This window comes from Solea senegalensis, linkage group LG5 (genome assembly GCF_019176455.1).
Source record: "Solea senegalensis isolate Sse05_10M linkage group LG5, IFAPA_SoseM_1, whole genome shotgun sequence".
In the NCBI taxonomy this organism is placed as follows: Eukaryota; Metazoa; Chordata; class Actinopteri; order Pleuronectiformes; family Soleidae; genus Solea; species Solea senegalensis.
In genome coordinates, this window is record NC_058025.1 from 4,933,325 (window position 1) to 4,950,439 (window position 17,115).

Consider the following 17,115-nt stretch of genomic DNA (forward strand, 5'->3'; position numbering starts at 1 on the left):
GGTCAGTTAGCAGGGATACCTGATCATGTTCCTGAGAAACGTAAAAGTACCAAAGACTCACTAGTATCAGAAAAGAAAACAAAGAAAAAGCTTGAATGTTACCTTGATTTAGACTTTAAGGAAGTTTTTATTCATATACTCTGTGAGAATAGCAATTAAAAACCTACAAATGCTGTTTATTTTTGCACATAAATGTTTGTAACTCACATTATTCCAAAGTTGAGTTGGAAACTGCTGGATTAGTGGACCAACAATATGTTCAATCTCAGTTATTGCCGTTTTCTGTGTCGTTAATATGGTGTTTTAGAAAATGGATTGTTTCCTGGACAAACTGGGCAGTGGATGATTCAAACAATTCTTGCAATTTGGAGTGTTATATTCCCACTTGTTTGCTTGTACGTCATCAAAACTGTTCTAATATTATCCATTTACTACAACAACAAAACACTGCAAATAAAGTGTGCGTTTTATATAAAATACAACACTGTTCTGCAAGAAGATGATAGTGTTAAACTAAAAATACAGGAGACTTTATCTGTGATCCGGGAATATATTATTTCACTTGTGCAGTGAGAGTGTTTCATAGCGTGACGGTCGCCTCCCGTCACTCTCTTTATCGCTCTCCTCTTGATTCTCTGTGTGGGTCTAAAGTTTCAGCCAAACAGTCTGCACCAGTTACAGAGAGGGCAGTAATAGGTGTGTGTGTGAGATTAGTATTGAAATCAAATACTGTAATTTAGTATATGTGATAAGTTTGGATAAACCACAAGACAATATACTTGGTTTGGATTTGTCTTTGGGTTGGCAAACACACTTTTAATTTCAGTTATTAACAAATACATGTTTAAAGTTCTGGTTCATTTAAATGTCACAGAAATGTCAGAGACAGTTTGCACAGATTTGCTTGGATCACTGTCGTTCGTCATCTTTAAAGCTCCCATGTTTAAGCTCCATTGCTCTCTATTTCCACTATTTTATTTCAGCTTTTGTATCGGTTTCTCACGACCTCGCTCGTGTTTCAGAGAACCTGGTTACTTCCTCCACCCAAAGGTCTCTTTATTTAAACATTTGTTTCGACCATGATCGGATAGCAATCAGATCTTGATGAGGACACTGCAGACGTGTGTTAATACCACGTGTAAATGTGCGCAAGGGTCTGTTTTGGTCAGTGTATCATAAATAGTACTGATTTAATTCATTTGTTTTGATTAACTGATTAATCGTTTGGTACGTAAGATGTCAGAAAATGTGGAAAAATGTGAATCTTTGTTTCTCAAAGCTGGAAATGATGACATTCTCAAATGATTCCGTTCTATTTGTTCTGTGCAGCAAAGAATCCAGAAAATATTCACATGTAAGATTAACCGTATAGTACATGAATGTTTCAGATTGAGAACAGCTCGACCCAGTCCAACTGTTGCATCGAAGCTGCTCGACACAGTTTGACTTGATTTATTGTTGTGGTTGATGATGAATTCCTCTGACACATTTTCATTGCCGTCTCTCACAGCATGACATGTTTAACTGTCTCATACCAAGTATATGTGTTTGTGTGGCGGCTGCTGACAGACAAACCAGGACCACTTTAATTATAGGGGAAAGTGGAAATGTACCAAAACCAAGGGCTGCTGGCACCATACAAGCAATTTTTTATCTCCGTTTATGTTTATGTTTACGTTCTAAGTGACACTATCAGTGATGAACAATCGGCAGTTTTCAGGAAAACGATGAGGCAAGAGGGTGAGACGTGACCACTGAATTAATGTTGTGCATTAGTCATTGATATCTCTTTCACACAGTTTGGGCAGACATCACTTTCTTTGCCAGGCCACACATGCACTTGTCACCACGTAATAATAATAAAGTCCTAATGAGTGTCTGAATTAGCCGGAAAACCTGGAACGCTACAACCTGCTCGTTTTCTTTTTAAACCGCTCTATCGCAAGATCAAAAAAGTGGAGATTTGGAGGATTTGACTTAGAATCCTTTAATAATCCTTTAATTTCAATGTGTGGTTGTTTTGTGAAATGTTCTCTTCGGCTGTTGTCAACTCCCCCCCCCCACCACCCATCTTCCCCAGAAACATGAATCATTCTTCACCTGTTTGCACCTGCTTCGTCTCCCAGCGCCTGATAAGAAACAACTAGCACTGGAGACAAACACAGGTGGGAACATGGTTCAGCTGCTCATCCATCATAAATTGTTCAAAAAACAGAAATCGCTGCGTCTTCCTCAGAACCCCTAGAACTTGTGGAGCGGGTGAGAAACCGAAACATGAACATGACGATAACAGCAGAGCTCCATTGCTGAAATGACCGAAAATGACCGAACTCTGCTTAATATTTGTAAATACCACCATTCTTTTCCGCTTGATTAGCATTTTCTGTCCTTTTTTCTGAGCCAAGCAATTCCAGGAAAAGATTTTCAAAACCACATGGCCCTGAAAAAAACCAAAACGGCAGCCTCTCTGGCCTGTGAGATTGGATTCCTTCTAGGAGCGCAGTGGTCAACTGAGACAGAAAGACGAGGCAAAGCAGGGTTTGTTTTTTTTTGTATAGCACATTTCAACAAGGCATTTTTAAAATGCTCTAGAAAAAGAAAAAATAGAAATACAGCAGCGTAAAAGATATAAACTGCGCAATAAAAAATAGAGAGGTAAAAGTTTAAACACAGTGGGAAACAGGCTAGATTTAACAGAATGAGTTAATTGAGCAGACCTGCACTCTTCTTCTGATAGTTTGTTCCAGATATTTGGGGCGTAAAACCTGAAAGCAGCTTACCCCATGTTTAGTCCTGGTTCTGGGGGACGCAGAACAAACCTGACCCAGATGACCTTAGTGGTCTAGAGGAAAGTTTATTGTCAGTGTAAGGACCTCAGAACTGGAGTTATGTGTGTCCACTTTTTAGATCTTAGTGAGGACGCGGGCAGTAAGAAGACTCGTCACATTGTGAAGTGTGACCTCTACAAGTTTAACAGTTCTGTAAAATGCCAAACTAACCACAGTCACTTAAATCTATCCATGTGATCACTGGGTGGACGGGTGTTGCCAACTAATGCTACTGGACTGTGGGTGGAACCTTAGGGTGGGTATTTGTGATGAAACATGAGACTCTATCTTCTCATCGAATATTTCCTTTGGAACTGAAAATAATCCGACGCAGGTTTCTCTGTAAAATGATAACGTACTTAAACTGAAATTTACTCAGATCTCTACTTCAGTGAATCTCAGTTTACGAAATCGGGTGACTTCACCCACTTCTCATCTTCGCTCTCCGCATTTGATCGAACCAGTTGCACAACATCTGTGACGCATGCATCGCCGCCACTAACACGGTGAGTAATGTGACTCAGATCACCTCGGGCTCCGTCAGTGATGAAACATGCCTCATATCTGTAATTTGCTGAACCATTTTTTTTTCCCCCAGTAGATTCAGTGGAAGATTCCTACTTTAATTCTGACTTAGCAATTTGTTGCAATAGTTTACAGTGGTATACTTAAAGCAGCGCTATGTAACTTTGTGATTTTTGCCATAAAGAGCGAGTTCTGGGTTTTTTTTGTGTGTGATTATGTGAAGTGGACGAACTCTTCCAGTTGATAAAGGAACTTCCATTGTGAAGCCTCAAGATCCACTTTTGTTTGTCAGTTTTTGAAACCATAAATTCACAGACCAGACACCTGGGATCCAATAATATGTTCTCCTGTTAGCCTATTAGCATGGCTCCGACTACTATATTCACTTTTATGTTAATGATAAACAGCTGGACTATACTGCCGTTGTCCTGTTACACAAACCTTTGTTACACAAATTTATTGTATGAAGCAACTTTGCCTTTGCTCCATTCAGTAATTTCTGGTTTAGTGCGTTGCTAATTGCTAGTTGCTACTTGTTGAGCTTGGCTTCAACAAGATTTCCTTGTCTGTCCAAAAACAATTTGTACCTGCCTGAATTATTACATTTTTGTTGCTGTTGTCTTCTCAGTCTGTGTACTGGCTTCATCTGTTATTTCCAGGTAGAAACCAGGCGAACTGTGGCGTATCTGGGCCAGGCCCGGAGCCCAACTCTGGTCCGACTGAACGCAGTAGCAGCTCGACTTCCATTTGCAGTATCTGGGTATGTTTGTCCAACTTAAATTCAGTTTAGTACAATGTCAGTGGGACTAATGCAATCATTTATTTTGGCTAATATTGATATATATATAATATTGCTATATATTGATATACTGAGACCCTGCATTTTGTGTTTTTAAATTGTATGCACATCGTTTATTGTTGCAGTTTGTCACCAAATATCAGCGTTCACTGTGTTTAAAAAACGTAAAGCGTCATCTAGAAAGAGTGAACTTTGTATTTTTGATTCGTATTTTTTCCAAAACAAAACAAAATCATCATAAAGAAACGATGTACCGATTCCTGCCGATAGAGGCACACAGCTCATGGCTGCGAGCTGGTGAAAGTGTTCTCACACCTCTATTGAATCCACACAAAGAAGGTATAAAATGCAGTGATGAGGTTACAGACGGGGAACAATGGAACAGGCCAGAGAAAACGAGGTGAGGGACAGAGAGGGAAAAAAAGAAGAGAAGGATGTGTGTGTGTGTTAATGGGTGGGAATGAAGCAGCAGAGGCCGCAGGCAGGAATGCATCACATCTGTGTGCTTTATATCTGAGACCATATCTCTCATAAGAATGTGAAACATCTCATATGGGTCTTTTTAAAAAAATGCAATATTTGGGTTAAGGCCAAGGGTTAGATTCAGGTCTACATTCATTCTGATCATGTGGTGTTCAGTGGATGGAGGAGGATAAAAGTTTACATGCTTTTTTTCCCCCCCATCTGTAATTTCTGTTTTTATTTTCCATATAATACATTTGCATGTTTAACATATACTGGCTGGAAAAGTGACAAACAAAGTGATAAATGAATGTCAGTCGAACATTGTGGGAGACAACATAACCAGTGGGAATGGGGTATAATATTACTTTTAGTTGTAAATGACCAAAATCACAATCTAAAACTATAATTACCAAATTACAGTCCTCGGAAAACTTGGTGCTGCTGTTCTGTTCCGTTCCTGTAGCTCCCTCATCTCAAAACCGCAGTCCAGTGTGTAAGAATGAGTGACGGGGAGACTACGGTGGCCTCCGCATACCAGAAAGAATGTCAATCTTATATTTGCACTGTAAGCTTTCTATCTTCAAAACGCAAAAATCTTACTGTAGAAAAACAGCGGCGAAAGTTGATGGCTTCCTTAAAAAGTACATTTACACAAGTTTGAAATCCAAACAGATTTTTATTTTAAAGTGATTATACATTCAACTTTCAATTTCTGACGATGAATTTAGTTTGAATATTCAACCGTATGTTATATTCAAACGTCTAGATTAAGTCTTTAGGTATGACGGGAGATCACAGGCAGAGCTGTGTGTGTGTGCGCGTAAAACCAGTTTGTGAAAAAAACAAACCACAGTGTGATTCACACAGTGACGGACAGCGGGGAGGCGTGGTGCAGAAGGTGGGGCTACGTTCAGACCCTGGAACCAATCCAGGCCCAGCCCATCTGAGCTCTATAAGAGGAGCCTGGTCCTCTCAGCCTCACAACCACACAGGAGAACCTGCTTGCATACTTTGTGTATCCTCTTACCTCTGAACGGAGAACATGGGCAGACACAAGGAGTATTTGGACAAACTGTCCCACTTCTTCCAGATCCGTAACCTGCTGCTTCGACAGGCGCTGGCAGAGTGTCTCGGCACCCTCATCCTTGTGGTAAGTGTGTGTTTTTATACATCTTGAGCATCATCTTCTTTTTTATCACTTATTTAATACATTTTGTCTGTTTATACTTGAGTTTTGTCTGATGTAATGTTATTTTTCGTCATGTAAGACACTTACAAATACAATTTATTATTGTTATGACTAAAATTAATTCTGTAGATGGTCAAAGCTGCCAAGTTTTTAAAATGAATAGGCTGCAAAGTTAATGCTTTACTACCTGCTGATAATAACTGAACTCTATTCACTCTTGCAGTGAAGTGCACTCACTATTCAATTTTTCAATTTCCCTTTGGTGGTGCAGTATGATCAATAACCCTTCGTATGACAGCATTTGTGTTCTCTTTTGTGTGTTTTTGCATCGGCATGTTTGCAGTCTAGAACTGTGTGACATGTACACAATTCATACGTCGGTTTCAAACAAAGGTGATAATGTGACGGCGCTGACGATTATTCTAAAGGTGTGCGAGGCAAACTGAGTTTAGAACAAACAGGTCAAGTGTCGTGTTACTTGAAAACAGCGCTTCCTTGGAGATGAGATGCAGGATCCTGGATCATCCGTCAGCTGCACGTGCACAGAATCAGAATCCGGTTTATTGCCAGGTTTACCTTTACCGTACACAATAGTTTGTTCTTGTCAGTGATGCACACATAGGATAAGAAGAGAGAGAGAGAGATGAATAATATAAGGAAAATATAATAGAAAAGAGTTGGAGATTATTTACAACAAAGGTTCTGAGGTTTTCTCTCTTTTTTTGGTCATTAACAAACCGGAAAGCAGGGATAGCAAAAGGCTGCCATTTTTTTTACCCCTGTTCTGGCAGTAAAATGACACCTGGGGTAAATTGAGTTTTACAGTTAATACTTTAAATACCGCAACAACAACTACAGCTTAACGGGCAAAAGCGAAGGATCCTGTAATCCTGTTTTTAACTTTCCCAATTCACTCCGTTTGCTCTTAATTTCTGAAGATTTGTTCCGACTGATAATCCAAGTTCAACGAGTGGAGCCAGTTGTGCGAGCTAGAATTTTGCGTTGATAAGGCGATGGATACAAAAAACAAACAAACAAACAAACACTGGAATTATATGCAGTGGAAAAGTACTCTTTAAAAAAAATAAAATAATTGACACTGGTTTGAAGAGCTTGTTTGAACTGGGATTAATGATGATAGAGAGAGAGAGTGGGAGAAGGGGTGTGGTGTAGCTTTTAACAGGTGACACATGTCAATGGTAGCATAGGGTGGGTCAGTGGTGGAACAATAGGCGTCGCATCATAGACATACCTGACATATTCTAACTTCCTGTGTCATAGATTTTTCTCTGTCTATGAATCTGTCATTAGAGTTATTATCTCTGTGTCTGCACATCAATACATATTTCCTCTGGTCACAAATTAAAGGTCTGATTTGTGTTTGTGTAACACATCCTGCAGGCACAGACCATGTGTGAGGTTGTTTACACTGTAGGTGTGTGTGTGTACACACACTGTCAGTTAGTGTAGATCAGGAGCTCAGCTCAGCTCTGGTCATTGGACCACGTATTCTCAAATTCAGTTTATGTGGAGAGGATTTTAAAGAGCCATCATACACTGATGACCTTTAAGACACAGACCAATGTAAACTCTCCCTCGCACTCTCTTACGTTTTATTGTGTTGCCTTTAACTCCTTAAGAAATGCCACATGTGTTTTTCACAAAGAGTTTTATAAACTCGTTGACTGTGTGGAGGTTCAAATTTATTTATGTCTTAAACCGCCTTCATCCCAGAGGCTTCTTTTAGTTCTGACTCACTTTTACTAAGGTGTTTCACATCTGTGGATGTTTGTAAAGGCCCATTTATACATACATATACATATATAGCAGAGCAATACCACTGGATATCATGGGGGGGCAGTATAGAGTCAAGAGTCCAATGAGTCAGGGAAAACGACAAAGATTAGTCTATTAAAAATGGCAGAGAGTTTCCGATACACCTCCTCGATTATGCAACCCACTGTTGCGTTGCCCAAATTAAAATGTGCTGCTAGAGCTTGTTGGCTTATCCCTGCAGCCAGAAAACAGAGAGTGACTGCCAGATGCTTGGCTTCACTCACTAGCGCGCCGTGGGACGTGGCGCGTTTGATTCGAGGAGGTTATCCAGCGAAGCAAGTTGTCAAAATTTGCAGCAGACAGAGAGGTAAAAATATCTCTGTCTCTCTCATCAGCAACACCCAACAAGTAATTCAGTGGTCTTGCATTCCACTGCCGTGAAATCTATTTCAGATCGAGCGCGATAAAAATAACAACATGTTTGCTTTGTACTCGGCACTGCCCTCTAGAGGACGTATTGCATCAACGTCCATCACAATGCAGAAACAGTGAAGGAGATAACGTTTTAGAACGGAAGAGTGAAAAACAGATAAAAATCGAGTGTAAATGGGCAGACGTCAGATGATTGTAGTGCCTCTAACATCCCACAGAGCTCAAATACCTGGATTCCAGGTAATTGGAAAAGCCTCTCAGGTGCCAGGAGCAATCCTCACGGGCAAGTGCAGTTAAAGCTGTACTAGGCAGGATCAATACAATAATAGTTCATTATTAAAACGCTAACATTTTGGGATTGCAGCTCCCAAGCTTGAGCTCCCATCATCAAAAGAGTAAAGCTGGTTGTAGATGCATGACCAGCTGCATCGGGTGCTTTCATGCTTGACAGCGGGCGGTCAGAAATAAGTAGAGCCTTGTCTGTAAGATCCAGTTGAAGAGTTTTGAATGCTGGAACATTTGTACAACATAAAGATTGCATAGTGCGCGCACTGCGGCTTGGAAAGTTGAACTTAGTTCAAGCAAAGTGATGCAACCAAAACCACAGAGTGGCGTGAACGGACACCTTTACCACGTACTCGTAAATCCTCCATAAGCATTTCAGTCAGTAATAATGCTAATGGCTCAGAGATTTAGTGTCGGATTCAAATAAAACCTTTTCGGGGGTGAAATGTGATCTCAGTGGGGAAGTTGGCACTTGTGTGCTAATGGCCTGTCATTGGCAAACTGATGCCTCTGACATTAAAACCTGCTGAAAAGTACATTTTTATTTTCACATCACACGGGCCCGTCGTTTCACGGAGAGACAGACAAGCACAATTCTTACACGGGGCTGATTTATGTACTCCAACAACGGCTGAAGTGTCATCAGAGTTTAGATTAAGCCCGGTGAAGACGAGCGTCCCTCAGGCGCCAGTCCCTCTGAGAGCGGCTCGCTCCAGCTAACCACGACCTCTTAGTCGTGTGGTTTGACTGAAAAGCTTAACATACAGAGAGGAACCAGGGACACCACATGGTGTGACCTCACTATACTCTTTGAAAAACCTTGTTTTGACAGAATCAGTCTGGCTTTTCATCCTTTTATGTCATTCAACAACTGGAGTTATGAAGTTCTAGTTGCACAATATTAAACTCTTGTGTGCCAGCTGCTTTTCACTGATAATGATCCCATTGTCACAGTTCACACCTGAGTTTGACATTGATTGACTGATAAAGAGTGTATTTATGTTTTTTTTAATACAATGCCAAGATATTCAATAGGTATGAATTGTGTATACACATACTTGTATTGAATATCAGTTCCAAAGTCCAAGTCTAACCTCATCAGCTTGATTTGATTTGATTTGGTATAAACACTAGTATAAACTTGTTCTTCTTTTCTCTCTGCAGATGTTTGGTTGCGGTGCTGTGGCTCAGCTCGTGTTGAGTGGTGGTTCCCATGGAATGTTCCTCACCGTCAACTTTGCCTTCGGCTTTGCTGCCACCTTAGGCATCCTGGTCTGCGGCCAGGTATCAGGTAATACCAAAAATTTACTGCAAATAAATCCGAACTTTCATTTGTTTGGCTCTTTCAGAATCAATACTCGTTGTATTCACTGTATCCTGTTTGCCAGTCCATATTTTACATCGATTATACGGATGAGTGCCAGTTGTGCTATGATATTTACTCACATATGTGCACTTACAGGTGGTCATCTGAACCCGGCGGTGACTTTCGCCTTGTGTCTACTTGGAAGAGAGCGCTGGAGAAAATTCCCCACATACTTCCTCTTTCAGACAATCGGAGCATTTTTTGGTTCTGCTATCATTTTCGGCATGTATTACGGTGAGAGATGACAGATTTTTTTTTTTATGTAATTATCTTGTCAAAATTCACAATTATGTTCACATTTTGGGCTCTAAAATGTCAATTTAACTCAAATATGTTTTGCTTTATATGTATAGATGCATTGTGGGACTTTCCTGGAGCTTTCAATGTGACTGGTCCTAAAGCCACAGCTGGTATTTTTGCCACTTACCCTGGAAAACATCTCACCATTGTCAACGGTTTCTTTGATCAGGTATTTTTTCCTTTTTTTTTTTTAAATGTAATAATAGCTTGATAATAATCACATGACACACACCATTGTTGAAAAATTAGCTCAGGTGGCTCACTCACAGTTTTATTCTTACATGCTTACTTTCTCCAGATCATTGGCACAGCAGCGCTGATCGTTTGTATTCTGGCCATTGTGGATCCACACAACAACTCCGTCCCCCCAGGACTGGAGGCCTTCACCGTGGGATTTGTCGTTCTGGTTATTGGTTTGTCTATGGGTTTTAACTCGGGTTATGCCGTCAATCCTGCAAGGGACCTCGGACCACGTATTTTCACTGCTATGGCTGGATGGGGAGTTGAAGTTTTCACGTGAGTGCACTGACTTTAAACGCTTTCCTTGGACTTTTTTCTTGTACAGCGCTTACACTTTCATGACTCTCGTGCCTTCATTTTGTAATCCAATCTCTCTTGTGTCACTCCCGCAGGGCCCGAAATGGCTGGTTCCTGGTCCCCGTTTTTGCCCCATTTATTGGCACCATCATCGGCGTGATGATCTACCAGCTGATGGTCGGCTTCCACGTGGAGGGAGAAGCACGTGACAGGAACAGAAAGAGTGCGGAGGAGGAAAATGTCCGACTCACCAACGTCTCCACCAACAACTCCACCAACAACACCAAGGAAGTGCACTGAGAGGCTTTCGCCACGACACACCAGACGGGGGAGCAAATAAAAGATGCACATTTAGTAAAAACCGACACACATCAGCATTTCGTCCTTATACAGCTGTGGTAACCACAAGTGCTTTTTTTTTTCAAACCTTAACAGCTGTTGGGACAACTTCCAAGATAGCTCGGTGTAAGTGAAAACTGGCCACTCTCTTTAACATTATCATGTGATTGTATTACAGTGTAGAGGAACAGTTTGTGTAGAAACATAGAATTACATTAATTCTTTTCAGAGATGAACATTTGAATCATAGTGTCTATAGTACTCTGTTTGAGCAGTATTGTATGTAGTATCGTAGTGTTATACCTTTTGTTTTATATATGTACAGTGCATCTTTCTATGCGTTTTTTTCAGCCCTCGAGCGCACAAATGGTCTGTCACTAAATACTGTACGGCGAAAGAAGTTGTGTCTCGCTATGTGCGGACCATGTCGATTCACGTAACCACTGATAGTTTTAAGCAACCACAGCTAAAGTGTGATTTACATTGAGATTGTGATTTGTTTATTGGGATGTCTCTCTCTGACCAGCAGTCCCTGAACAAGCTGACCATCCACTGTAACATGTCATCAGCTTGCAAACTTGACTACCCTTTGTATTAACTAAATGCCATGAGAAGCTATTGTAGCCATGTAGTTTGAACTATCAGGCTTAAAAATCACGTCCATTTAAAACTGTTGATGTGTTTGTATTAGGGCTGCAACGATTAAGCGATTATTAATCTTTTACTAAATTAAGTGTCAATAACCAAATAATCGGTATGAGCTTTTTTTAATTATTATTATTTTAAACCAAGCTGATTTTTCAGCTACTTAAATGTGAAAATGTGAAAGTTTCTTGGCTCCATGTAACAAATAAATATTGGTCTGTGGACAAAACAAGACATTTTGAGAACATCATCATTTCCATTTTCTGACATTTTATGGACCAAACAAGTCCTTGATTAATCGAGAACATCATCGACAGATTAAAAGATTATGAAAATAATCGTTAGTTGCAGCTCTAGTTTCTATCTGACTCCATGGTTTGGTGCTAAACCGGACTGTGTGCACCTATATACTTTGTAAGTAGGTCGAAGAGAACATGCTTTTGTATTGATACAATAAAGTGCTCATTTTTTGTTGCAGGACTTTGGTTCGTATTACTTTCTTTTTTCTTGCTTCTCTTTTCTGGGAAAAGGCGCTAATCAGATTACATCAGAAAACCATTCAGTTAGCCACTAAATTACACCTCTATGTACACGGCACTTATTCACTATTTGAACTATGATAGGACAACATTAGGTTTGGTGGAATCAGGTGGAAACGATGCGTGTTAATTCACCTTTCACTCGACTGAAATAACTGGTTTGATTGAATTAAGTCATCAATCTTTTCTTTAATAATATACAATGGTCATAAGATTTGTAACCAAAGTAGATTTTGTACACCAACAACCCAAAAGCCTTTTTCTATATACAGTATGTTGTGACTCTTGACAAGAGTGTACCAGCAGAAAACACAAGCTCTCTCTTCACTCAGCTGTGCTCTGTAATAATGTTTTTATGTTTCCAAAAGTAATCCTGCTCCATCATTATAGTGCACAGAAGTATTTTTACACTGCTATTTCAAGGCTTTGTACTCTATTTCCAAGCATGCCTCAGTACTGGCCCGCTGACCTTCACTACATAAATCAAAGTATTGTTTGACCAAAATGTTCAGAAGTTCTTTCTGTTTGCCGTTTGTCAACAAAGTGACATTTCGACAAGTTCAGTCTTCATCGAGGTGAATGCAGTTTACTTCTACTTCATATGTCATAGGTTCATACAGGATTTTCAATACCATTTATGAGACCTGAGCCAAAATGGCTGTAAACAAGACTAACTCAAAAGCCAAAGTGTACGTCAGGACCATGTGGTCGAAATGGGAAATAGAGGGTGTAGTTAAAAACTGCTTACCACTGTATACAGGAATGACCATAACTTGACAAGTTCATTTGATTTATTCTCTGTTTTCATTCACTGATTAACCTGAAACTACATTAACAGTTTTGTAATGTGTGTTGGAACAAAGTTACTACTGGTTTTTATAGCCGGGCTCATTACCTCTGTCAAGTTTATGCCATAAATATATTACAAAACTGTTAAATTAGGTTTCAGTTTATTCAGTACATATAATATACAAAGCTAATTAGTGGGCTAATGTAGTCTAATTGACATACATTTGGGGTATTTTATACATGAAAACACTTACATGGGCAACGCAGACTCCAGTATGACAGCGCTGTGTTTTTGACTCATTAACTAGTTTTTATGTTAAAAATAAAAAGACAAAAATCTTCCAAAATGTGTTTGTCAATTGAACTTGAAAAGCTAGTTAAGTGACCTACTGTAGCTTTAACCCACTGAATAAACGCAAAAGCTAACCGCATTAACAACAAACTTGCTAGTGTTTTTCTTGCAGTTGCCCCTGGCAAATTGTACCAACATAAATATATTACAAAACTGTAATAAACTGTTTAATCAGTTAGCTTTCAGTTTATTCTGTGGTTGATTAACAGCCACTTAATAAACTGAATAAACTGAAACCTAACTAAGTAAACAGTAAGGTTTCTATTTAACCAGCGGCTAATTAGCAAGCTAATATAGTCTAATTGACATAAATTTGAGGCATTTCATACCTAAAAACACTCTAGACTACAGACACCAGCAGGGCAATTATGTTTGTTTGAGTAATTTAATTGTTTACATGTCTGTCAATTGAACTTGATTAGCTAGTTTACGAACCTTGCTGTAATGCTAACATAACCACTGAATAACCTGAAATTTAGCATTTGAATGTATGAATATGAATATAAGGCTAGAAAACCATATCTTCACACTCAAATATTATTGCGCACTTTCAATTACAATTTCCTCACGTCGTGCACGTGCACAATACACCCGCTCAGTGCATATAATCTCAAACAGAGAGAGTCTCACAAAAGCTAAGAGTTTGGTCTCTGGTAAGCCAATATGAATCAGCTGTTTGGTGTAAATGATTTCCAACAGGTCTTAGCAGGTCTCCTTGCATGTGGAGAAGAGATTATGGCAAAACGACTCACACGGCATTGTTGACACAGGTGAGGTTTATACAATCTTACTTTAATCTTGATGACAAATGGAGGCGATTGCGTAAAATATTTTGAATCACAAGGAAAAAGTATCTAGTGAGACACGCCAACCGAAGGTTTTCTTTCGGCTTCTCGCTCTCTATGGGTCACAGTGAATGATCCACATATTTGATTTGCCAGAGATTTTTATGACACTGGATGTCAATTTAGAGTGTCCAATTAACAATGGGGATTGGGTACCACACAATTTTATTGTATATTTGTAAATGCTGCACCTCTTAAATCATAGTGGTATACGATAATATACTCATAATAATAATGATAATAATAATATTATCATTTTTATTCTCCCCACAACAGCCCTGGAAATAGAAGTTTCAAATGACTGTAAATGAAAACTGTTATAAAATAAACAATGGAAAGAAAGACATTTCTCAAAACGAAAAATATTGTTAACAGTTAACAGACTGAAACACCACAAACCACCAGGATGCTCTGTCATAGAGCTGATTCAAACGGCAATAACTGACATTACTATAGCTGCAGACATGTGTTTTCTATCTGGAACTGCGTTGCCTGCAGCTCCAGTGGAATTCTACTACTGTATCAGGTCTGATTATGACTGTATAAGATATTGCTCTAGACATTTATTTCTCATTTATATTCTTAAATCATCTCTTTCTTTCTTTTTTAAGTAGGGTTTACCTGGTTCCACACGAAACATTTACACAACTTCACTGCACATACACACATTAGATGCTGATATAGATTATATAGGGCACACATACAGATCATTTCGTAGAAAAGAGCTGAGAGAACAGTTTGTGCCAATGTTATTTCCTATGTGACGAGAAAAGACAAAGACAAGTCAAACAGCTGCGCAGCCGCAAAATGCCATGGAAAGAAATCCTCCTCAGCTTTACAAGGAAAACAAAGGTGTAAAAGTTTATAATAATCATGGGGTTCAGAGCACATGAGCCTCTAACATTACATCTCGTGGAAAGGGGGTATGTTTAGATCCCATGAAGGCTTGATTTAATAAAACAAAGAAAGAAAAAAGTACCCTGTCTTGCCAAAACAGAATGCTTTCATGCTATAATAATATAATACCGGCAATACAGCATTTCACATACCCAAGTATATTTCTTTGTTTACAGGACCTGGTATTGAGTATACCTCAGAAATCTCATTTATATCCCTCCTCGGCCCGGCTGAACATGCCAGAGTTCCATGGAAACATTTGCACCTGGTGAGATTTCAGCACGTTATACCACACTTTAACAGAAAAGACAAGCATATGGTGGGGTGGGGGGGGGGAACAGAAAGATTCCATAGAAGAGCTGCTGAGTTTACTCTTTTTAAACCGACATTTAACAGCGTAATAAAATGCATGTCGCACTGCTGTACGTACGTATGGAGCGTCTGGTTCAGACTGGGACACACAGTGATGTCTAGTCTGTTCCAACCCCTGAGGGAAGAGTTGGTACACATGTGCAGGCCATGTGTGATAGCTGCATTATTTACTCTGGAATTTAAAGCCACGTCAAATCCAAAAAATGAGGCCGCTACTAGTGTTGCATTACTGGTATGGTATTTGGTGTCAATAGCAATTTTTGGAGGTCTTGTATTCTCACCTTGGAGAGTTGTTTACTCATCGTCATCATCATGTCCTGGCGTTGTCCACTTTGGGTCCGCCATGTGAGTCAGGTCTCTCCATTTCTTCCTTTCTTCGATGTCCTCAGGCTTCAGATTCCATCACTTCATATCGTTCCTTATGTTTGTTTCCTTTAATTTGCACTACGTAATCTGGGCCCCTTTGCCCAAGACTCTACTATCCGAGAGTCTTCTTTCTTGAGCCTTCTCTGCGACGCCAAGCCGTTCCCGAACCGTGTCCAGTCGTGTTAGCCCTGGCGACCATCATGGCATTTTCATCTCCATAGTTTTTATAAAGTTTAGTGTTGATTTGTAAAATAAAGGTCTTGGTCTCTGTACACTCTGATCTTGCTCTACATTACAAACAATTTACATTTTTATGGATTTATTCAAGCTTTTAAGAACCATGTTGGAACTATCTATTCACAATAGTTGTTGGAAATGCAATAGAGAGCTACTAAACCCAGCAGTCTACTTAGAGCCAGTTTTGCTGAGCTATTTTGTTCTTAACAGTTGCAACTGTCCAGTCAAATGTCCCTCAACAGAAACCCTTATGTGTCGCAACTGTTAGACAGAGTTGCATAGAATTTTACAAACTTGTGAGATTCTTGGATGATCAATGACCACGATGATGGGAGAGATTTAACAAGAACAACAAATATGCTCACAAGATGTTAGACCATCTCTTTGTGGAATTTGAACTTCTATTGAAGAATGGCTTTAGTGCAGAGCCGAGAGGGAAATAGAAGATGGTTATAAATCCAGAGTCCTTAGAAACACATCTGTTTGTCGTTCCTTCTGTTGTTTCCTTTGGTTTTTCTTCTGCTTTCATCCGAGTGGTCAGAGCTGAAATGCTGTTCACACCAGTTCACAGGGCAGAGATTTTACAGCGTTGGTATTTTAAAGTGGCCTCGCGAGCTCAACTTCATCTGGTACCTGTTTCAGTCTGATGCTTAGGGATGAGCAGGATATTACTGTGGTTACGTTCCCAGTCAGATGACTGTTCTACCAACAACAACAACAACATACGGTGTATATATATATATATATATGTATCCCTGTGATTGAGCAGTTTTCTCAGGCATGATGATTTCCCACAAACAAGACAAAAAAAACAAACAAGAGGTAAAACAAACACAATGATGACCCGCTACACTACAGCTGTCACTTTTTTATCCAAATATATGGATATAAGTTTGAACTTGTAGGCAAAATTTCAAAGCTTACCTTAAAATCTTGTTTGAGTTCAAATTATACAGCCTCGATGCTCACCAGACCATCTTAAGTAATAACCATATATATACATATATATATATATATATATATATACATATATACTGTGTATATATATATATTTAGAGGAAGATTACAATTCTGATTTACTGCGATTCTACGAGTTTTGTGATTTGATAGTATCAATAATGGTGATTTCCTCTTTTCTCCATATACCAAAATTGAGACAATAAACCACAATATCATATTTAATAAAAATAATAAATAAAAATACTTGGTACAATAAATTAAAAAGCAAAAAT

At 39.3% G+C, this 17,115-nt stretch overlaps 1 protein-coding gene across 1 annotated transcript; it reads left to right on the top strand.

The window, feature by feature from the left end:
- Nucleotides 1-5,588: 5,588 nt before the first annotated feature.
- LOC122770176 (aquaporin-3-like) lies at nt 5,589-11,966 on the top strand. The gene is made up of 6 exons (XM_044027189.1): nt 5,589-5,767; nt 9,464-9,590; nt 9,762-9,899; nt 10,019-10,134; nt 10,264-10,481; nt 10,598-11,966. The coding sequence occupies exons 1-6, from the start codon at nt 5,660-5,662 to the stop codon at nt 10,800-10,802; spliced, it is 912 nt and encodes a 303-aa protein (XP_043883124.1). The 5' UTR covers nt 5,589-5,659; the 3' UTR covers nt 10,803-11,966.
- The last annotated feature ends 5,149 nt before the right edge of the window (nt 11,967-17,115 follow it).

Coding starts and splice junctions, on each gene's coding strand:
- LOC122770176 (XM_044027189.1), top strand. CDS start 5,660: ATGGGCAGACACAAGGAGTATTTGGACAAACTGTCCCACTTCTTCCAG. Junction 5,768..9,463: donor TCGGCACCCTCATCCTTGTG/GTAAGTGTGTGT, acceptor TTCTCTCTGCAG/ATGTTTGGTTGCGGTGCTGT. Junction 9,591..9,761: donor GGTCTGCGGCCAGGTATCAG/GTAATACCAAAA, acceptor GTGCACTTACAG/GTGGTCATCTGAACCCGGCG.